This window comes from Xiphophorus couchianus, chromosome 11 (assembly GCF_001444195.1).
Source record: "Xiphophorus couchianus chromosome 11, X_couchianus-1.0, whole genome shotgun sequence".
Lineage (NCBI taxonomy): Eukaryota > Metazoa > Chordata > Actinopteri > Cyprinodontiformes > Poeciliidae > Xiphophorus > Xiphophorus couchianus.
Genome location: NC_040238.1, coordinates 8816456 through 8839808, shown reverse-complemented (window position 1 = coordinate 8839808; position 23353 = coordinate 8816456). Strand labels below are relative to the sequence as shown.

Sequence of the window (23353 nt, the reverse complement as noted above, 5' to 3'; positions counted from 1 at the left end):
TAACTGTTTTTTTTCTTTCCCAAACATGGTACGAGTAGCAACATGCTCAGAGAAAGTTGCCTCACAGCTTCCTGTTCTCCTCCGGGTTACAACAACACCACCATGACACATTTCAAAAGACAAGTTGGAAATTGCCTAATGGAAAGCATTCACTTTTCTGTTAAACTTCGGCAGTAAGAGTTCCTCCTATTGTTGCAGCAGTCTGAAGGTATTAGAACAACAACTGATGGTTTTCCTTTACTTTTACCAATAATAAAGGGATCCAGCAGGTTGGGTTACTTTTCAATTGTATGTGTCTATGCAAGACACCTAAAGTAATCCTACTCAATATGATTTGTAATTGAAAACATTAAAAAAGCTAGTTTAAAACCACCAGCTGCAATGATCTTTAAGGAAAACGGAAAAAAAGTCCTGAATTTACTTTTCAGTACTTTCCACATATGGAAAAGTATGCGAAAAGAAAACTTTAGAAAAATATGAGTTTTTCCAAACTTTATTTTATATCCAACATTCATCAATATAGACAGAGGTAAATAGCTAAATAACCAGCTTCATTCCAAGTGAATTTATTCAGGTTCAAATGCACATTCTGAATTAAATCTATCTACCAGCCATGAATAACTTTATTGTCACATTTTGTTAATAATAAATAGCTCAATATTTAATGCATCAATTAGCAGGCTGATGCCAATGTTTTGCATTTTAATACTTCTCCCCTGTCAGTTTATTAACAGATCTGATTAATTTTGTCAGATCTCTTTGCTTACCTTGACTAATTGTGAATTTGTTGCCTAATTTAATTGCCATAATGGAAAATAAGTGAAATTTTGACAAAAACGGCAGTTCATTAAGACTGTTGTTCCACTAATGGTCTCATTCCCTGCCTGCAAAAGGCTCTGCACTGAAACAGCAAAAATTACTACTCTGTTTTGCAGGTGCTTTTGGTTTATATAAAATATAAAAATTATTAATAACATGGCAAAACAAATACATATATGTGTGTAACAGGCTGAATAGTACACACAAACACACATAAACCAAACTGCTGCTGAAAATGTTGGTGATTTTCTTCAAAAAGATGAAAGAGTTAACTGATGAGTGTTAAACAGTTCATTAAGCCAAGTTCAAGTATTGATAAAAAAAAACAATATTGTTAGGTTCAAAGGTCTCCAAAAACATTTTTTAAAATAATTTCTGGCCTCAGAGTGCCTTGGGATGGATGGATGGTCTCAGGTTCAGTTGAGTTTTTTTTTAGCATTTAATTTGGATAAAATATTGAAATCAGTTGGTGGAATCCTATACTGTAATGTAAGGAGGTCAAAAAATAAACAAATAAGGAAATGGTAAAATGAGTGTTTCTTTCCAGTCAGGGAGTTTTTCCTGGATCCAAATGGATGATTTCATGGTCAACTGTTCAGGTCTAAACCTTTTTATCAATTGTGGCTGAAGAGCACGTACAGTGTGAACTGAAATGTGCAACCCGCAACCGCAAGTATGCCAAGATATTTTGGATAAACTAGTCGCCCAAGAGCACACGTGAAACCACAGCCCACGTTGCTGGTCTAATTCACGCCCATATAGTGAGAAACACACTGCAAACGCAGACACATCCAACGTGGCTAGAACTGAACCAGACATTAACTGGCCAGAGCAAGACTTGACAATGGAGAAGGGGCTTTACATTTCCTTTCATCTCCACTCTGAGGCCGATTTGCATGATGTCTATGTTGAATCTAGATGCCAAAATGTTGCTGCCATGTGATTGGCTGATTGGGAGGCTATGTTAACAGGTGTACCCATTAAAGTGGTTAGTGAATGTACAGTTCCTCCAGTAAGTCCTAGTTCTCTTTGAGGTTCTCCTTGTAGTTGGATGAACCTGGAAAATCTCCAAATATGCTTTGAATCCCCCAATTTACAGCCTAAAATTGATCCTGAGCCGAGGTTCTACTCCAATCTCCTCACCATTTTCTGCAAAGGAAGCTTGTTTCAGTGGCTTATGTCTCAGGTCGTCTGTTGGTCATGATCCAACAGGGCACCTGCTTATTCTGCAGTCTGTTGGTCTGAAGCCAAATACAACACAAAGACAGTATGTCCTTGTGTTATTCCTTTGGGGTTTCCAACTGTACAGTAATTACTAATGACTCTTGTGGGTTGAAGAACAAACAAATAATTTTTGGAGTTTAGGTGCTGAGAACAAAAATTGTAAGAAATCTTAAAAAACTAGGACATCACTGATGTGAAAACGGGTGACTCCAGATATCCAGTGACACCTGGAAGCTAACAGTCTGGATGGAGGCTATGGGATTTACTGTAATGACAAAAATCCAGGAATACTGGATTATAGTTGTGCCTGACCTCATTGTTGTGTTGGTTTTACCAAGCATCTCCTGCAAGACCAAACATGTTTCTGGATTGTAACTAAAAGCTGATTCTGGTTGGCAACAGAAAGTTGTAATGCTGCAGAGCTTTAAACCTGAAGAGCTTCACAGGCATCATAACAGAAAACAAAACAAACAGAAAAAAACACTTGCTAACAAGCAGCAGTTTCCCAATCCCAGGCTTTCTTAATTAGTAAATGACTCATGGTGTTAATGAGCGTAAACCCCAGAGACCTGTTCATTCACCTGCTTGAATGATCAAACTGGTCCAGAGGGGGATGAAGTGGGAGGCATGATCCCAGGAGGAACCAGATTGGTTGCTGATGTTGATTAAGAGAATCATTTGTCTTCATGAATCCAATCAAGATTCAAACCAAGCGTGAAATTTAAATTTGAAAACATATGGACCAAGAGAGTTGTTGGTGCTTCCAGATGTTTAGCAATTGGTTTTGATCAACAGCTATCCACAAGATTTCATTTGCTCACTTTTAGACCAATGCCTGAACATGTTCAGAGGAATGTCTCATTTTTTACCAAAGATCTCAACCAAAGACAAACTTATCAGAAAAAAACAAGTTGAAATTTGCTCTTTTGACTCCAGCGGCCTCTAAACAAAGACAAGTTTTGTTTCTTTACATCAGAAGCTTTCAATTGTCTTACAACAAGAACCATAGAGATGTGAAGATTTCCACTCTAATGGACAACCTGCTTCAGATGACTATGAAATAAGTCTTTTCACTTCTGTGTTTTTGAAGTTGAATGATACAGTTATTATGTCCAAAAGGTAAACATCACAATTGCTACACTGAGGGTCACTGTTCAGCTCCTTCTGATTGATCCAAAGTTGTTTCCTTTTGAGGAGGTCCATGTGGTTCCTCCAGAGAGTTCTGAGCATTGCAGCATCTCATGAGGAGTAGGACCAACTGTGCCAGTAATAAAATGTCTTAAACATTCCTCTTACTCCCACATTAAGTGCTCAGTATTTGGAAGCATGGCCAACATGGAATGGCTATATTTACTTACTCCACTGCCATTGGTAAAACTACGGCAGTGGTGAAACTCAACATTGTTCACAACTTCTTCTATGCTGGTTGGCCTGCATGAGATCCATCCTGAAGAATCGAGCGGAATTGCATAGAAAGGCAATGGCCAGGCTACAGGTAACAAACATCCGTCTTCTCAGCAACACTCCCCAGCTTCTTATAAGGGATATATAGTCACTTCGGAGAGATCTGGAAAACCTTCAAAGGGAGTTCACCTGCATGCATCCCTGACCTCCAGTACTGATTCCTTCTGATGCAGAGGAGCAGCAGCTCTACTTGGACTCTAATTGTGAGCCAAGCCACTCTTTATAGCTGCTTGTATCAAGGATCTTGTTTTTTAGTCATGATTTATATCCCATGACCATAGGTGAACGTTGGGACATAAACAGACTAATAAATCAAGAATTTCACCTTTCAGCTCTGCTAATTCTTTACCACAGAGTAAGAATCTCTCTACTCGAGCCAAACCCCAATCACTTTATCATCTGCTTGTCTCTTGAACAAGATGCCTCCATGAAAAACTGATCCTTGAAGTGGAGAGAGAATCTCACTCTTTTCCTACTGAGATCCATGTCCTCAGAGTTAGCGGAGTTAAAGATCCCACAGAGGACAGAGTTTTTAACACTTTCTCATTATAACTATAACAAGGTGGTTCCCAAAGAGCAATAGATGATGCATCTCTCAAGTACTGTATCTGGGTTTTTGACATTTGCATTTACAGTAATAAACATTTACAAGTTTAGGTATTACAGAGAGGTAGGGCTCTGCAACATCTCATCCACAAAGAAATTCTGATTATAGAGCGAGGCCAGACACAAGAGGATAGCTACCTTGATTTTCATACTGAAGCATGGTCCAAATTCTTTACAGTTTGTCCAATACAGTGCAGTCTGTCTCAACAGTCTGTTCTAAGGCTGAACATTAACATGGGCTGCCTGTTTTCTGACTGTTTCTTTCTTTTAGTTTGATTCTGCCTGGTAGCGGAAATAAAACAATATGAATTCAAAGGAGGAATAGATCTAGGATAGGTTAAACTTAGCTTCCAATAAGAGTTGGAAAGCTAACCTATTAGCATCAACAAACACAAGCTTACCCTTTGTAAGCAAGGGTTACAAAAGTAGGGTCATATGTAAAACACCAGTGATTTACATCAGCATTCAACTAAAACAAATGGTAATACTAAGAATTAGGGGTTTTGTAAAAATTAGGTCATCTAAAAAAAATTGTGTGCAAATTCAGATAATTAAAAAAAAAAAATTAAAGCTAGTACAAAAACAATTACATGACAAAATCAAAGAAAAAATCAGAAAAAAAAAACTTTTAAATTGCAACATTAAATTGCTTGTTTGGTCATTCTTCTGCTTTATTAGAAAACACTAATAATTAACGCTTTTGCTGACGGATGCAGTTCATAAAACCTTACACAGAATCACATGTTGTAGCTCAAAAGCTGAATGTTTGATGTGCACACACTGTAGCTGCCTGGCTCCACAAACAATTACCCACAATTACGCTGACTCATGTATCAGCATGTTTTCAGAAATACTTCATCATCACTGAAGGGAAACCACAGCTAAGCAGAGGAGAGACGTTTACCTGTGAGGATTTCTGCCAGAAATAATAAAAAAACAAACAAACAAAAAAAACCTTTTGACTGGTTGTAGAGCAACTAAAATCTTCTAAGGCTGATAACGATGATAAAACAGTATGAAAGTCTAAACGTCACTCTTTGAGTTTCCAGTTCTGACTTCAGATTTGGTCATGAAGGTGAACTTTGCTCTGGATAATTAGAAAATACTGTCCAGGGAAAAGTATCTGAACCCTCCACAGATTTCTCCTGTTTTTACTTATTTGGTCACACCTAATTGTTTTAGATCATCAAAGGAATTTTATTATCACACAAAGGTAACATACGTAAATACAGGAAACAGTTTTTGCCAACCCTTGGCAGCAACAACCCTAAAGTTTTTTTTGACAATCTCAAGCAAAGCGAAAACACTACACAGTGGTACCACCGCCTATTCATGGTATTTTCTGTGGTGCGTGACTTCAAGTATTTTTGGAAAGCTTGCCTAGTTGCAGCTTTCTTTTCGTAGAGTAAATCTAAAGTTTTTAAAAGAAAATTCAGCTTGGCGAGCTGAGATACTCAGACAATGCTACTTGACTTGCTATTGGCTGGCATTTGCAAACCAGCCAGTCTAGAAGTGCCATTTATTTTTCCTGACATTGATTGGCTAAACACCCAAGAGCAGAGACTGTGGATGTTAGCTTCCGCTGTAGTGCTATTTTAATGCATATTATGGCATATTTATTGTTTTAACTATTAAAATAGGCTGTTCTGTTCTTAGAGGGGGTTTCAAGTACCTATTTGTAGGCACCTGTGGTCTCTAACGCCACAAATACCTGGGATCCACTGCTGCGTACTACTTGTGTAATATAAGTAATTGTCTATCTTTGTCCAACAGGCAGCCGGTGACTAAAAACACGTTCAGACAGTACAGAGTTTTAGGAAAAGGAGGTTTCGGGGAGGTGAGTACTGATTCTTTTCTATTAGATTTGGGTCAAACACAAAATGTTTAGCACCACATTTCCTCCCTGCATGTTGAATTATACAGAAAAGGGAAATGCTGTTTTTTAAGTCCCCAATTTATATATTTATATTCAGTATGAGTATGTTTTATATTTTAAATTAAAAGCAAAGCAGCCAAAATTTTCTCTCTTGCTTGTCTAGATAACAAGGAAATGTACAGGGAGGTGCTACACTTCTAACCAAATCTTGTCATTGGCATCTGAAAAGAGGAAGTCCACCACTGACGTCTGAATCCCATTAGACTCTGATGAATGGCATCTCTGTATAGCATATTTGTGTAATAAGCAGAGGTCTTTTTGATTCCATGCTGGCTCCAGGGCGATAGCAGATTAAATGTAAGAGCTTTGGGTCATGAGATAATGAGGGACATGAAAAGACACAGGGGTCAGGGTTAAGCTTCTGTGTTGGCTTCTGTGCTGCAAATGGTTACAAATATTTAGGATTGTGGTGAATCATTGCTGAGTTTCATTACTCAGTTTGGGTCAAGCTAAAGCTGTTAGATGACAACAGTAGCTTCTTTATGGCTATTGCAGTTGTTTTTCCTGCGTGGCATTGTTGTGGTAACACAAATACCTGTCAGCCCCAAAGCAACTAATCCAACCCCTGCTTTTTAATTAATGCTTTTGATTCTGCTTAGTCTAATAGATTTCTCTCCATTGCTCACAGGTGTGTGCGTGTCAGGTACGGGCCACGGGGAAAATGTATGCCTGCAAAAAGCTGGAAAAGAAGAGGATAAAGAAGAGGAAAGGAGAGTCGATGGCGCTCAACGAGAAGCAGATTTTGGAGAAAGTCAACAGTAGATTTGTTGTAAGTGGCTCTGAAGAACCGCGTTATATATGCAGTGAAATACTGCCACACCGAGGCAAAATTAGTTATCACAGGAACAATTATGTTCAAAGAGAAAGAGGGCTTTGAACTGAAAAAATAAACTAAACATGGCCTTAAAAGTTTTCTTACTACCTTTTTCTCTATTCTTTCCATATCATGGATTGAAATACTGTTGTTTTAATTAACAAAAACAACTATAAAAAGCTAACACTAGAAAAGATCACAACTTGCTGAGTTGAATTTTGTTTAAATGTGCAAAAGCTACAAAATCTGAAAATAAATATTTTAGAGTTGTCTAAATCATTTCTGCTTGCTATTTATGAATTCATATTTCAGCTTGTCTACTTAAGCTATCTATTAATCAAATACATATATTTTTTATAGATATATATTTTTTCTGCTTTGTTTCAATTATTTTACACTCTACACCTCTCCTTTAATCTTCCACAGCCTTGGCTTTGTATTTAGCAGTCAGGTAGCCATGTAAAACATTAGCTGTATAATTAGTAATTTCTAAGGACTTATACAGTGCGATTAAGTCTCAATTTATAGTTAATCTCATTTCCTTCTCAGTTCCTCTTTAAATTAATTTTCTATTGCTCCTTCCCTTTTACATTACCCATTTTCAGCTGCAGGTGCGTGATCACCAGTCTTTGTAACGTTAGCTTTTCGTTAGACATCGGCACCATTAGCGGCACAATTATAATTTCTTGGTATTTTTAGCTTTAGTATTTTTATTATGTTCTTGACTTCTTCTTAAGCTTAGTATTCTGTCTGTGTGTTATGTTATTTTTCATTTGTGAGAGATGTTTAGCAAATGCTTTAGCTTCACTGCAAGCTATCCATGAATTTAGGAACGCAGTTAGATGCATTTTAACTTTAGCGTTCAGAATGCTGCCTATAACTTTTGCTATTTGAGAAGGTATTTATTTAATGATGTAAGAAACATCATTTTCATTTTTTGATGAATTTTGTTTTCTGTTTACTTTCTTTTAACTTTTGCTTTGGCATTAGCCATTCACTACTTTTGCTGTATTGTTAGCTGTCAGTTTGCATTAAGTTAGCTACATTTTTTAAAAATTACTTAGGTGGGCGATTCTCTGAATTTGGTACATTTTGGGGTCTCAGGTTACTAAAAATATACCACAAAAAATTTGTTTTTCAACACTCCATCTATTGAAGGACTCTTTTAACCTCCAAGAAAATATGTCTCCCCACCTTATGCATGAAAACCCAAACATTAATTACAATTTCTTAGGTTAGGTTGCTTTAAATTCAACCCCATAACAGGACAATTTCATTCCTCTATCAGTATAACTTCATAACATAATTAAACTAATTCTTCCAGTTCCTTTGAGATCACCTGTCCCTTGAATATAATAACTAACTGTAAATATATTTTATTTGATTGTGATTCATAATAATTAGACTGACAAGTAGAATATGGCAACTTGATGTAAAAGCGCTTTTCACAAATTATGAAAATACACTTTAAAATGAACCTTAAATCAGGCTTTTTTATGTTTTGACTGATTCTTTAAACTTTGCATACAGTCCAAAAAATATTAGCTTAATATTTGTTGTTGTTATAAAAAAAAATCATAACAATGTATCGAGTAACGGGGTTGAACCCAGTGTAAAAGTTGACCAGACTGTAACTGGGTTGAACACATTGGCTGGCTTAACAACAGTCCAGTCGCAACATTCTTGAATACTGAAGACTGTTGTGACTTATCAGCCCAAATACGACATACTTTATGATATTCTGGAGTTAAAAGGAACTCTTAAGTTTGTCTCTCCTCACTCTCATCAAGCATTGTTTTTATAGTAACAAAACCACTGTTTGTGTTTATATACATCATTAATATTATCACTAGATGTTTTGCTAGCACTTAAGCTGTTTAGTTTTTGTTTTTTTAATTGTGTGTACTTTATAACTTCAATTTTCTCTGTTCTTTTGTCAATCATGGTCGGAAGATATGATTTTTAAAAATTTAATTCATGGTTACGTTTCGGTTGTCCTTTAAGACCCACTAAACTATAAAAGTCTTCAAGTGACATAATCTCTAAATCAGAGTTGATTTCTGTCCAGGTGAGTTTAGCGTATGCCTACGAAACGAAAGATGCGCTGTGTCTCGTGCTGACCTTGATGAATGGCGGAGACCTCAAGTTTCACATCTACCACATGGGAGATGCAGGCTTTGAGGAGAGGAGAGCCGTGTTTTATGCTGCAGAGATCTGCTGCGGTCTGGAGGACCTGCACCGAGAGCGGATCATCTACAGGTGAGCTCCTTTAAAAACTAAAATCAACTTCATCTTATTCATGCAGCCTCTCTCTGACTCTGGTTGCATTTTTTCATTCCGTCACTCAGGGATCTGAAACCAGAAAACATCCTGCTAGATGACCACGGTGAGTCTAATCAACAGGTTCTCTTATATACTGTGACAGACTAACAGAGAGCATACACATCCTGTAAATTGAGCTGTAATCCACTGATAAACATGCTAAAAGTTATTTTTATACTTCTTAAAATGGAGACTTCACCTTTTTTCAGATAATTTTAATGGGCAAAAATAAGTACTAAAATACCATAGTTTTGAGGTTATAACAGCAAATACAAACTTTTTTTTGCAATAGTTATCTACATTAAAAAAATCTTTTAAAACTTGTAAGAGTTTTAAAAGACTTTTAAAAACTCATTCTTAAACTTAACTCATTCTTAAAAATTCATTCTTAAACCAATTTCTTATTTGAACAAAAATGGTTCAAATTAATTTAAGATAAAATGTCTCTATCCTTTTTTGCATTTGCCGTTTTTGAATATAAGCAAGTCTATTTCACTTTTAATTAAACGAATTTCTTACATGGTAACTTTTCCTGGAATTTTTTTCTTGCACATTATTTTTGATGCTAGATGACTGTGAAGTACATTTTCTGCTGTTGAACACCAGAGGGCGATCTGATTCTATCAGCACTGATGTGAGATCCGATATTAAAAATTAAATGTAAAGAAGTGTCTGTTTTGACATGCATAAAAACAAGAAGTATCTTTCCCTCTGGGTCAGACATTAGTTTATGTGATTAAAATAAGTGCTGTTTTCATTTAAATATTAAATTATATAAATTACACCACAGACATAAGAACAAATTTCTCCAAATACAGCACAAAGTTATAGTCCAAATAATAAACCCAAGCTTAAAAAGGAAAAAAAGTGTTATTTAAAGCAATTATTATTTTGAGAACACATGTCTCTGTCCTGTATGTTTCCTTGTTTTTGTCTTTAGGTCATATCAGAATATCAGACCTGGGTCTGGCCATCCGTGTGCCAGACGGAGAAACCATCAAGGGCCGGGTGGGGACAGTTGGATACATGGGTGAGTATGTTTACTCCTGTACTTTCTGTTTCATTTTATTTGTTGAGTACGCAACACATTTTCATTTATGTCCCTTTGTGAAAACCTATCGATTTTTCCAAATTTTCATATTCAGAAAGCAAAATTACTTATTTATTTATGAACAAGATACAGCAACCTGAACACTTCCAAGCATCACTTTGAAAAGTATCTCTTCAGTTATTGTACCAATACCAAAAAATGTTTAAAAGTCCAACTTTTATGTTGAGTACAGGCACACCTGTCACAATAAGCAGTAAATTAATTAATTGCATGATAAATTAAAATAAGCTCAATAACTTAGATTTGCATCATTGTCTTAATCATGTCTCTATCTCTTTCTACCAAAGACTGAATGACAAAAGTCTTCAGTCTAGTGCAGTGGTCTCAACTGGCCCATTTTTAAGAGAACAGTATTATTTAGAGATTTCAGTATCCATTTCATTTGACTGTTGTTTTGTTTATTTATTTTGATTCTGCTGAACCATTTCCATGTTGATTTGATCAAATGTTTGCAGCCAAAGTAAAAAAAAAAAAAAAAAAAAAATATATATATATATATATATATATATATATATATATATATATATATATATATATATATATATATACGTATATGTCAGACTCTTCTCAAGTTTCTGGCGTCACCACAGCTTTAGCAGTTTTCCTCCTCATGTCGTTCAGCCCCGGAGGTGGTGATGAACGAGCGGTACACCTTCAGCCCCGACTGGTGGGCGCTGGGCTGCCTGCTGTATGAGATGATCGAGGGCCAGTCACCATTTCAGCAGAGGAAGAAGAAGATCAAAAGGGAGGAAGTGGAGCGGCTGGTCAAGGAGGTGCAGGAGGAATACTCCAGTAAGTTCTCTGAAGAGGCAAAGTCCATCTGTAAAATGGTAAGATTTCCATTTTCCCCTCATTTCATTTCATTACTTCTATTGGGGACTCTACTAATGATCCTTTTAATTGTAGTGTTTATAAAGCTAAGGTTTCAGGCTCTTATTTTGTAAAGAGTTTTTTAAGTTTACTATACATGTGCAGACTTTTTGAAATGCTTGATTTTGTAAACTCCTCAGCTGCTGGCCAAAGATCCCACAAAGAGGCTGGGCTCCCTTGGGGGTGGGGCTTCTGAGGTCAAAGGTCACCCAATCTTCCGCCCCATCAACTTCAAACGGTTGGAGGCCGGCATGCTACAACCACCCTTCATCCCTGACGTAAGTCCATCAGAATTACTGCAAATATTTACAGCAGGAAAATATAAAGTTGTTCTGAATGAAAACTATTTTTATTTTTTTCTTTAGCTTTGATCATTGGTTTCGCTCAGTTTCAGGAGAGTATCTTTAATTAATGTTACTAATTAACATATTGAACAAGTAATTGATGTCCTTGTATTCAGACATGAGACTTTCAGAAGCATTGGGCTCAAAAGTGCCGAGTTGCTACTATTGGCGAGGAATCTGATTGGATCACCTTCTTTAGGACAAATAGGATTCATCTGTTCCAACAAGCCTTTAGAATATGAGAAACATAATATTTAATAATCATTAGTAAACTTCATATCAGTCTGAAGACAGTTTGTCATTGATTTTGGTCTTTGAATAGTATATAATTCTTTTATATATAATGCAAAATATATTTCGTATATATATATATATATATATATATATATATATATATATAACTTTTATATATAACCTTTGATGGTATATAATTCTCCTCTGGCATCTCTTTCTTTTCACAGAGCTGTACTGTGTTTTGAGTCTATTTGACTTTTTCTTAATTTCACTTCGGAGCATTTTCTCCAGGATTTCTGTAATATTTTGAAGATTTTTTTTATAAGTAAAGATCATTTTTCTCTGACATTTAATAGCATTGAAGTTTAAAATTTCAAAGTACGATGATCCTAAAGTGACACTTTCCAGCTCTTCTTGAGGAATATAAGGTTATGTTTACACAGCAGATAAATCCGCTTTTTTGCTGAAATGAGATCCATATGCGACTTTTTCACAGCAGTCTGAACAGCCTAATTTCAATCTTCAGCCCCAAGACACTGATTTGAGTCATCACATATGGCACTAAATCAGATACTGTACATATCCAATAATTTTAAAAGTGTCTGCAATCTGAACAGTCATTTTTTCTGACTTTTTTTGTCATTGATATGAGACATGCGTCATAATTCTGCACCAGAAGAAGCCAGACACGGTAAACCTGAATGTAAACAATGTGTAAAACTTATAATTAGGAAATCATGAATGAAGTCTGAGTCAGTGAAGCGCATCACATCACTACCCCCCATTTGTGGCTCTTTCTACGCAGCCAAACAGACCTCTCTGCAGAAGTTGCAGTCAATGCTTCACAAAGCGACATTGCTTTAGTTGTGCTTTCTTTTTCTGATCTTCCTATGTTTCGTTATGATTTTGTGACAAAACTGTAGGCTGCCATTGCTGAATAAATTTTAAAAAATGATCCATAGGTGGCTCCATCCATTATTACTAGTCAGTGTGCCATCAGTCTTCTTCTGCGAATGTGGGTTGTTTGGGGTCATAAGCCACTCGCACAAAAGTTGGGTTTAATTACAAATATCAACAGTCATGCAAAAAAAAAAAGAAAAAGAAAAAAAATCGGAATTGAACATCAAGACTTTCTTTGTGAACGTAGCCTTCAATACTGAAACAAGAACTTTCCTCTGATTTTTTTGGAGAGAAACTGCACAACATGTTGGGTTATGTTGATTGGTTTGCTTCAGTGTTTGTTTTCATTTCAAAATTTCAAATTGCACAAATAGTTTTTGCAAACTTTATTGAATTTACTCTGTTCATGTTTCTGGTTTAACAAAGTAATTATTTTACTGAAATACTCGTCTCATTCATCATCACTGTCAGTGATTTTAGATGAGATCAGGCTAATAATATAACAGAAGGAGAAACTTCCAGTGGGAAGCTCTTTAAATAGACACAGGAAGTGGAGTTAATTAATCTGTTTGAATCAGAATGTCACAGAGGCTCAGGAGAGATTAAAATGTAAATTAAAGTTATTTTGAGACCTAATATCGTTCTAAAGCAAATTTTCAGTTCTGCAAAGGGATTTTCTTTTGTTATTCACATCTTCAAACTGTTTGTGTCTAAACTCTGCTTTCATATGTGTTAATGCTGCCGTTTCTGTCCATGTTTATGCTTTCAGCCTCAGGCTATTTATGCTAAAGATGTGCTGGACATCGAGCAGTTCTCTACGGTAAAGGGCGTGGAGCTGGACCCGAAAGACGAGTCGTTCTACAGCAAAGTGTCGACAGGAAGTGTCTCCATCCCCTGGCAGAATGAGGTCAAAGCAGCACCCACCACAATGATGAGGAAACTGTTGAAAGATTGATTTTTCACAGGCATAGTTCAGTAGAAAGTTGTTGTGTTGTTGTTTTTGCTCTACCTTCAGATTTGCTAACATGAATAACCTTCAAAGAGGTTAGAGAACCTAATCCACAGCTTACGTCTCGTTAACATGTTTACACCAAATCAATATTTTCATAAGATATTTTTTCTTTCATTCTGGATCAAAATTGGCTCAGTCCAGATCAGAAATACAAAAAATGGTCATGTGCCCACTCTGCCAATAGTTGGTGATATTGTTATAAACTGAACTATATTCAGAGGCTTTTTGATTTGGTAGAGAATGGCTCTGTCCTAAATATTCCTCATGTGGTTTCTGGAGATGTAGGAGAAATATCCCATTTATCTTAGTTGTTGAGGTCAATTTAAACAAAGAAATGGTAAATGGACTGAACTTATATAGCGCTTTTCCAGTCATTTTGACCACTCAAAGCACTTTACACTTGAGTCACATTCAGTGCCCAGTCACACTCACAAACACACACACATTTATACACCGATCAGTAGGCAATTTGGTGTTTTGGGGTTCAGAGGTACATCGACATGTGGCAGGAGGAAGCTGGAATCAAACCTACAACCTTCTGATTGCAAGATAACTACTCTACCATAGAGCCACAGTCGCCCTAAAGACAGTTAAAAAAGTAAAGATTATTCTCCCATGAAGACAAAAATATGAATAAATAAAAGAAATTATGGTAAAGTAATCTAAAGCAACATTTTTATATGTTTGAATAAAGCTAGAGAAGAGGGAAAAAATATATTTTACCCATCTTATGAGCCAGAAAAATCCCCTTCTCCCTGCTGCATATGAGAAATGACACTGCAGAATGAAACAACCAGCACAGTGTGACATGAGGAGAGGGTGAGATTTTTCTTATTAACATCTACCAATAGTCTTCTTTTTCTTTTCTTGCTTGTTAGTTTGGAGATAAATAAACAACAAAATATCACAGGAAGTGAATTTATTTCCGAAGCATTTATAAAGTGTTAAATATTGGCCAAAATTACTACAAACAACAACATGTACCTCTGGGTTGCCAGAAGACAGCTGCTCAGTCAGCTGAATCTTTGTGTGGCTCCACTAACAACCACTAACATTATTCAATAAGAATAATACATTTAAAAACAGTGTGTTAGAAAACACCAGTATTGTATTTGTAAAATCTAAAGTATTAAAATTCATTGACATAATAAAATTACAGACAGTTCCAATTCTTTACAAAGCTAAAAAGAAACAATTAGCAGAAAACAATCATGTTTTGTTAAAAACCTACAGGAGCAAATTTCTAAGAAATAGAGGAATCAGAGTTTAACCTGTTCAGATTCAGAACTACTAGAAAATGCTTTTGTGTGTCAGTAAGTTGAATGAAACTGGAATAATTTGAATATTGAACTTAGACAACATCCAAACATAAAAGTGTTCAAACTAGAACATAAACATATTATTATTGCTGGATATGATATGTAATATTTTTACTTTCTTGTGTGTGTTTTATTATTAATGCTAGTTTTTTTTGTGGGTGAAATGTAAAGAAACCGTAATTAAAATTAAGTAGATACTATAATGTTGGGTTAACTATTAAATCCTAAATAAATATAGATATTAAATAAAATGGAAGATTATCTAGGCTGATAAGGAGTGGTAATATTGATAAAGTTATACTTCCATGTTCATGTTTTAAGTATTCTTTGTACATATTAAAAACAAACAAACAAATAAGCATAATTTTAACGGATGACAGCAGGTGGATCTAATGAAAGGACCTGCTCAGTTTCATATGCTTGTTTGCTACAGTTAGCAAAACATTGATCTAAAATCATATTTTCTGACGTTTTTGTGCTTTGTTTTGTACAGATGATCGAGACGGAGTGTTTCTCTGAGCTGAATGTGTTTTATGAGGACGGCGCCATTCCTCCAGACCTGGACTGGAGAGGACAGCCAACTCCGACACCCAAACAGGGACTGCTGCAGCGGCTCTTCGGCCGGCAGGTGAGAAGTCTTAAAAGTTTGGAAAAGTAAATAAGAAGATTGCTTTTACCATTATTAAGGCTTGGATAAGTATGGAAAAGTGAACAAGGACAATGTGTTTACATTAATTTTGAATAATTGACATGCTTAATCTCATATTTGCCACAGTAGACATTGATTTTAACATTTTACCCATCAGTTTTTAGGTTTTCACTTCCTGAATGACAGCACATTTATTCAGAAATGTACAATTTTTGAGCTTTACACCTTCTTCTAGTCTAGTCTGCAAAACCTAAATGGCCGGTCTTGCTTCTTGACGTTTCTTTATGTTAAAAGGGAGTGGTTCTTTTCCACTGTTACTACTTGCTTGCTTTCAACTCTATGCAGTGAGCTGGGTTTTCTTATGCCTACTTCAGTTTGGGGACCGCTATAATCTAATATCTTGGATATTCAACATGTTGGATTGTTTTGACTCAATATCACAGTGTGTGAGGTGGTTGTCCAAGAACAAACAAGAACACAGCCTATCGAATGTGAAAGGTAGCCAATCAGAACCTGAGGTGACAGAAACACACCAGAATGTCTTAGTATCGTTTTTCCTTGGTTTAAAATATAGTCAACCAACTACAGTCATTGTTTCTTCCCTGTTGACCATGTTTGTTTACTCTGAACTCACGTTTGGTTTAATTTTTATTTATTTCCCATTTCACATCTGAATGTTGAGTGAAAATGGTTCATGTGTGGCTCGATACCACGCATCATCAAAAATGCAAAAGCTAAGATATTTTATAATTATTTTTGGACTTTCTCAGGTTTAAAAAAAAAGTCTGACAATTTTAAAATGTGAACCATACATTAGATGGAAAAGATTTCCCAATTGAATATGTACAGTGAACCCCTGCCTATTCATGATTCAGTTATTTATGAATTTTTCAGTGGAACATGACTCAAAGTAATTCACAGAAAATCCACTTATTCAAAGACTTTTTTGTAGAGGCTGTCTAAAGTGAAAATCCAGCTTGTGAAGCTTTATACTCTTGTGGCTGGCACTTGCAAAGCAGCCAATCCAGGAGAGGTATTCATTCTCCTTGCCTCTGATTGGCTGAATCCTGAAAGAGCAGAGTTTCAGCCTCTGTTGCAGTGCTAAGACATTTTCCACTGCATGTATTAATGCATATTGAGGTATATATGGTGTTTGGATATAAATATTTGTGGATTTCAGCCATTTGCTGTGTCTGTGGTACCCAGCAGGCTCTACTGTAGTTTAATTTGAATATTACACTGAACTGATTTCCATATTAACTGCATTTCTAAATATAAATTAAATCTTTTTCATATTACGTGAACTAATTATACATTAACTGAATTAAAATGAGAAGAGCATTCTTTTTAAATCGGATGAGTTCTCAGTTTCTGTACTCTCTCTGCCTCCCCCTGCAGGACTGCTGTGGTAACTGCAGCGACAGCGATGAGGAACCCACCAGGCTGTGAACACACCCCCACCCACCCATATGAAATATGTTTTGTTTACAACTTTTGCACAACGTTTCCCAGAATGTATATTTTCAACATAGTCATAATGTTTGAATTTATTTAAAAGTGTGAAAACTTTGCTGTGGACACTTTTCCAACTGGGAACACAGATGGACAGAAAACTATTATGGTTTTGACCTTTATTGTCCAGGGGAAGTTTGCTTTCGTCCGCTGCTGCCGAGCAGCTCCTGCTGTAGAAGTGCCTTGCTTTAGGACACAGTGGCAGTGATTACTCAGGGAGGACTGGACGTTCCTCTCTCGTTCCCACGTTGAGGGGGAAGCCAGTGACTTTAAGCCCATGAACTGTGACCACACATGTCCTCCACATCCCTGTTCTGTTTTTTTACTGGTTTTGTCAACATTTTCCCCTCATGTACAAATCTGCTTCTGCATATTTTATTTTTTCTTCCTTGTTGAGACAATCGGCTCCTCGTTTCGGAGCAGCTTCAGATAAACTCATCGTTTTACAGAGGTGCATTCAGACTTGTGCCTTTTCTTGTAAATCAAAGTGGTTTTATAAGAAACAACCACATTAACGGTTTATTCCTTACAGCTTGTTAGTAGACGACTTGAATTCATCTTAAAACATCAGAAGGAGTGAGATCCTTTCCAAGACATTCAATGAAATTTCAAAATGTTTTTTTTAAAGGGTTAGGGGTTACAGTTCTTTGCAAAAAAATAAAAAAAATTCACACCTTTTGAACTTCCTCACAATTCCATATGTTACAGCTACAAACTGGAGAGTATTTTATTGGGATTTTATGATAAACCAACACAGAGTAAAGCAAACTTTGATTGGAGGGAGGAAAATGACACATTTTTCTCTTCGCTTTGAAAAGAACACATTTTTCTCTTCTTGCAAAATAGATTTTGTTCTTAATGATTGTCGCCTGATTAAATTGCACACAGGTGGACTGTTTACTAATTAGTTAAGGGGGCTGTATACACATGAAGTGTATGTGTATCCTTTTCAATCCTCTTCGACCTTATTTAAGTCTGATCTCAAGTTCAGAAAACAACATATTCAGTGCTGTCATTATTTATTAAACAAAAAACCAGAATAAGTTAAAGAAATGCTGATCTAAACTAAATGAGTTGGCTTTACCAGAAAATTATTGTTGAAATTCCTGATCTTTTCTATTTTTACAGTTTGGATTAAATTCAAACCTTTTACTTTGCTGTCTATTCCTACCATGTAGATATGGTTTTATATTATAGTAGTCTAAGTTGAATAAATGTGCATTTTTCTGGTCATTTTCTGACTGGAAAACTTAGGAGATGTTTGAATCAAATGTGCCTTCACTGATCCATTAGTCATAAATCTTTTTCTTTTCTTTAATCTATTGTTTATTTCCACTGTAACCACTATAAACCAGTCTGTATCTGGAATTCCTTCTAACCATTTCAGATGGATTTGCTGTTATTTTCCTGTGTCTTAAACAAATAGCACCAATATTATTCGACAGACATTTAACCTCTTGCTGTGCCTCCGTAAAGACACTCCTCCACATCATCCCCATCCAATCACAAGTCATTCTGAAGCTGGAATAATGACTGAGACATCCTGGTTTAATCCTCAGACTGCGGTGGGTCTGAACAGACATCGATATTCCTCTGCTAGAAAACCTTCAAAGAATATGGTGACTGTTTGTAAGCTATTAAAATGAGATACCTCTGACTGTCCATGTGGTTGACTTTTTTCCTCTTTCCTCTGTAGCAGGGACACAGAAACTGAATTTCTGTGGTGAGTGTCCTATGAAACCGATGTGAGTGCATCTATCTTTATAATCAAACAATAATTTGTGGTCTTAAGCGTTTATATGTCACACTCCATCGCAAAATTCGTATCTGGCGTTCCTGCTCCTCATATATGGAACACCAAGAAGGCCAAAAAGATCTGAAATTTCATATGTCTTTCAATGCAAAGTACATTGTTAACACGTAAGCAACCACCCAGCATAAAATGAACCACACCGTCAGCAAAGGATAAATTGTTTTCATCCAATCAGCGTATTTCTTGGATGAAGAAGAGCCAATCCCAACCAACAGCTAAAAATATTCCAGGACATGACAGAATTTACAAAACAAAACTACGCTTGAATTTTGTAGCCTAATAATATGTAGTTGAACATAAAAATATGTTTTTTTCTGTGCATTTCAGGTATTGTTGCTTCACTTTTTGAGCTTGAACACTTCATGATCTTCTGCCACAATCCCTTTCCAATCAACTCCCATCTTTTTCCCACTTTTTAAAAGCTTGCTACACCACTGAGATCAAATCTCTGGGTTTTTTCAGATGATATGGTCCCATTGGTCACACAGATCTTGATCTATAGCTTTCACTGGAGCAGTTTGAGTGTGAAGTGGCCGGGATGAAGATTAAGTTTTCCCCCAATGTATCATAAGCCTGGCAGGCTTTACTTGCATTCCCACCAGGCTAAGTGTTGTTTGTTGATTTATTATATGCTTTTTTTTTTTTTACAGATTAAACAGATTAGAGTCTCTTTCATCAAACGTTTGAAAGAACAACAGCATCATAGTATGGTCAATACGTGAACACTTAGGAAGACTGATATCAGTTGTGTTTTTATTCACTGTAGCTCCATAACTACTGCCTGGTTCCCCTCCTCTACATGCTAACAACTTCTGCAAATAAAGTGACATGTCAAGGATACAGGACCAAAAAGTTTTGGCCACTTTAATTAGGATGATTGCAAAAACTTTATATTTAATTGAATTGTATTTTTATGTTTTACTTTTTTAAAAACTTCATACTTGGTGTTGGGTATTGTTAGTAATGTCTTCCAATAACACATAATTACATAGTGATATTTTCAAATTTCCTGTCGACTTTAAAAATATTTTTAGCGCCACTGCCACCATGTTTTCCTGTATTCCTTGGTTTTATTGACAAATGATGGATAATTAGGTGTAATTTCTGTCTCAGCTCACTTGTTTGGTATTAAGTTGCAGCAGCTTCTTCAATAGCACTAAGGTACGTCCATTATTCAGGCTTCCTTCTGTTTATTTGAATGTGTCCTGGCGTTTCACACCGACTGTCAAAAAAGAAAGCTGGTACAATATTTATGCCAAGGCAGGTTAATCAACAAAAGGTGGTTCAGAGATAAATGCAGAGTTCTGTCTGTAAACATCTGATTTTGAAGACACTAATAAATACTGTATATCTCTGATACATTTTCTTTCTCATTCAGCTAACAAATAACAAATAGAAACGTTTGGTTGATTTCACTTCAGACATTAAGAAAAAAAGGTGCTTGTTTGTGTTTATTTAGTGTATCTAAACTGGTTTCAACTGTAATATCTTTGCATGTCGTAGAGGCCTGGTTGTTTACTATTTATTGATTCAAGTGTGTTGGAGCCAAGATGCATTATAATGTTATACAAATGTGGAAACATAAAAATACATCATAAAACGCGTCTAGTGTAGATGATTTGGAGAGAATGAGTGAGCTAACAATTTAGAATACATTTTAAGCCAGTTATTGTTAGACTGAAGCAAACTATTTGTTCCAATAGTTCAATCGAACACAAAAGGAAGATAAAAGTATAAAAGTAGACGCCCACTGATGGTCTCTCCTACACAAACACCTTAAAGTCCATAATGAAGCCGTCATTCATCACCGTTTACTGTATTTGTCTTTATCTCCCTGCTGTTGTGTTACACTCAGAGTCTGAATCATCATCATGAATCATGATGGCAACAATGGAGCTGATTGCAGGCTGTTTTTCCTGATGATGGACTCTTCCATCATGTAGAAGACCAAAATGAAGCGAGGCGGCGGAGGTCGAGAGGAGGCCAACCCCTTCACCTGTCGGGACGGGAGCTTTGAGGAGGATGTGGGAATTCAACCAGCAGGAAGGAGACTTCTCACTGTCAGTAACATAAACCATCTAAAGTATCCTGTCAGTTTTGTGGAGAGAATATGCAATTTTCCAACCAAGTAAAATATTTTTTGTCCGTTTAAAGTTGGAAAGAAAAGCCAAGTTTTAACATATATTTACCTGAATGAAACCAGATATTTAAATCATAAGTTGGGCCCAGCTATAGAAAACAAGGTGTCTGTATGAACAGACACCTTGTTCATACAGACACTGTATGTAGTTTTCTCTGAACTACATACAGAGAAAAAATAGGAGGCTGGTGAAAACTCTGAGTCCCAGAATGCAAATAATTGTTACAAAAACAGCTTTTCCCACAGTAAAATTCAAGCACTTTTCAAGGGAAGATTCAAACTTTTCAAGCACCACACTTTCAAGATAAAAACAAAGATAAAGATACAACTAAAAAGACAGTTTCAATTAACTATTATATGATATCATTCATTGCTGTCTTCTGATGGTATTCTGCAGCATAAACCACAATTTAACAAAATGTAATGTTTTCAAATGTCTCTTTCACACACACCACACACACCTCAATGTTCTGAGAACAATTAAAAAGTAATAATAAAATAAAACAATTTCAATAACGTTGTTTAGCATAACAAATATAAGCCAACCTCTATTTCAAATACACAGGTCAATGTCTTTGAGCCATTAGGAAAAATAAACAGTTACAAAAAAGATATCTAAAAAATGTTCTTGCTACATTTTCTAGCATTCAGCAAGTAGAAATATATTTTTATAACTTTCCTAAAGCAAGAAAAGTTTTGCCTTACTTAACTTGACAGAGAGAAAAAAATGTCTCTCTGTTTTTTATTAGGTGTATAAAAATATCTGGTTTAATAACAATTTCCACATTTAAGCTTTTAATCAAACGTTTCATTGCATTTTATTACAAAACTGTGCAGTTTGAGAATCAAGCACTTCCAAGGACTTTATACAGAAATCAGTCACTTTTCAAACCTTGAAATCAACAAATTAAAATTCAAGCATTTCAAGGATTTCAAGCTCCTGTATGAACACTGCATGTACTCAGGTTTCTTTTGTCTATTCCTATAATTTCTTTAATGATATGAAACATTTAGATGTGAGGAGAAATGAAAAAGACATAAACTGTAAGGGTTTTTTTCATAACATACATAAACATTTATTGAAACTTTAATATCAGGTTGTGTAAATGAGAAGAATCTAGTAAATATGTAACTTAATGCTTCATATCTACGATGAATCAGCTCGTTTACAGACTGAATCAAGTCTGAACTTTGTGTATGAGACGCATTTTATTGAACATCCAGCACAAAGACCTCCACTGTGTGTCGCTGTGTCATTTTTGGATCGGACGTCACGCTCTCACACTTCCACCCACACACACATTTCTCAGCATTGAGTAGTCTGCTGCTGTCAGTTGAAAGTCACTTCGTCCCGTAACCTCAGAGCAGCTACGTCACCTTGGACCCCTCCGGCCGCTGCTCGCTCCTTCTCTCCTTCATTGTCCTTTCTGACACTTTGTCCTGCCTGCTGGGTCAGAACCCAGGCCACTCTGCAGTGTTGCTCACTGGTCAGGTTTTTCTGAGTCAGAATAGCCTTGACAGGATGAACTGAACTTCTCGGATACTGACAAATGCAAGCAGAAATGAACAAATAAACAGCAACAATTGATTATTAATTGGATAGAAAAATGCTCAAAATTAATAATAATAATTAAAAAAAAGAATTTTAATCTGGTGAAGATAAAACCAGAGGAGTTCTGGGTAGAACATACAGACACAAGTTTTTCTTTATTTTTAATGTAAAATGGATATATTATTATTTGTACAATTTTGGTTTAGTTACTGCTCTGAGTTTGTTACCTTTTTTGAGTCTGTATACTCCAGTTAATGATTACTCCATTATTAAATTAGTTGACTATTATTTCAATAATCCTCACCCTCATTAATCCTCATTAATTCATCACAATTAATCTGATTAATCGTTTCAGTCTTACTAATATGAAAAGAAAATGTGTTCAAAATTCAGGATCTAAAATAGAACAGGATAGTTGGAAAGCTGGTAAAAGCAGAATGTGTTAGATAACAAATGATTTAAACAGAATCAGGATGCTCATGTATGTCTCTCAAATTATCTTTATATACTTACCTGGTCCAATTTTTAATTATTATTTCTTTTAGTTTTTTTAAGGACAGTAAAGAGATCATCAATATCCTGGCAATACTTCTAAAAATAACTGCAGCCCAACAGTGCATTTAGTTTGAATGAGTCCGGCTTGCCCTGTTAAACCCAGGACTACGATCTTATTTTCTAAATATCCTGTCAGTACCTGTATAATCCCTTCTTT

General features: G+C 35.8%; 1 protein-coding gene across 1 annotated transcript in view; it reads left to right on the top strand.

Moving 5' to 3' along the window:
• grk6 (G protein-coupled receptor kinase 6) overlaps positions 1-18798 on the top strand; it is a 53789-nt gene extending 34991 nt beyond the window's left edge. The window contains exons 7-16 of the mRNA XM_028031727.1: positions 5887-5950; positions 6678-6818; positions 8932-9122; positions 9212-9249; positions 10126-10215; positions 10918-11126; positions 11307-11444; positions 13414-13551; positions 15469-15603; positions 17023-18798. Coding sequence (XP_027887528.1) covers positions 5887-5950; positions 6678-6818; positions 8932-9122; positions 9212-9249; positions 10126-10215; positions 10918-11126; positions 11307-11444; positions 13414-13551; positions 15469-15603; positions 17023-17073 — 1195 coding nt within the window. The 3' untranslated portion in view covers positions 17074-18798. The remainder of the gene's footprint in view (positions 1-5886; positions 5951-6677; positions 6819-8931; positions 9123-9211; positions 9250-10125; positions 10216-10917; positions 11127-11306; positions 11445-13413; positions 13552-15468; positions 15604-17022) is intronic.
• Positions 18799-23353: the final 4555 nt, after the last annotated feature.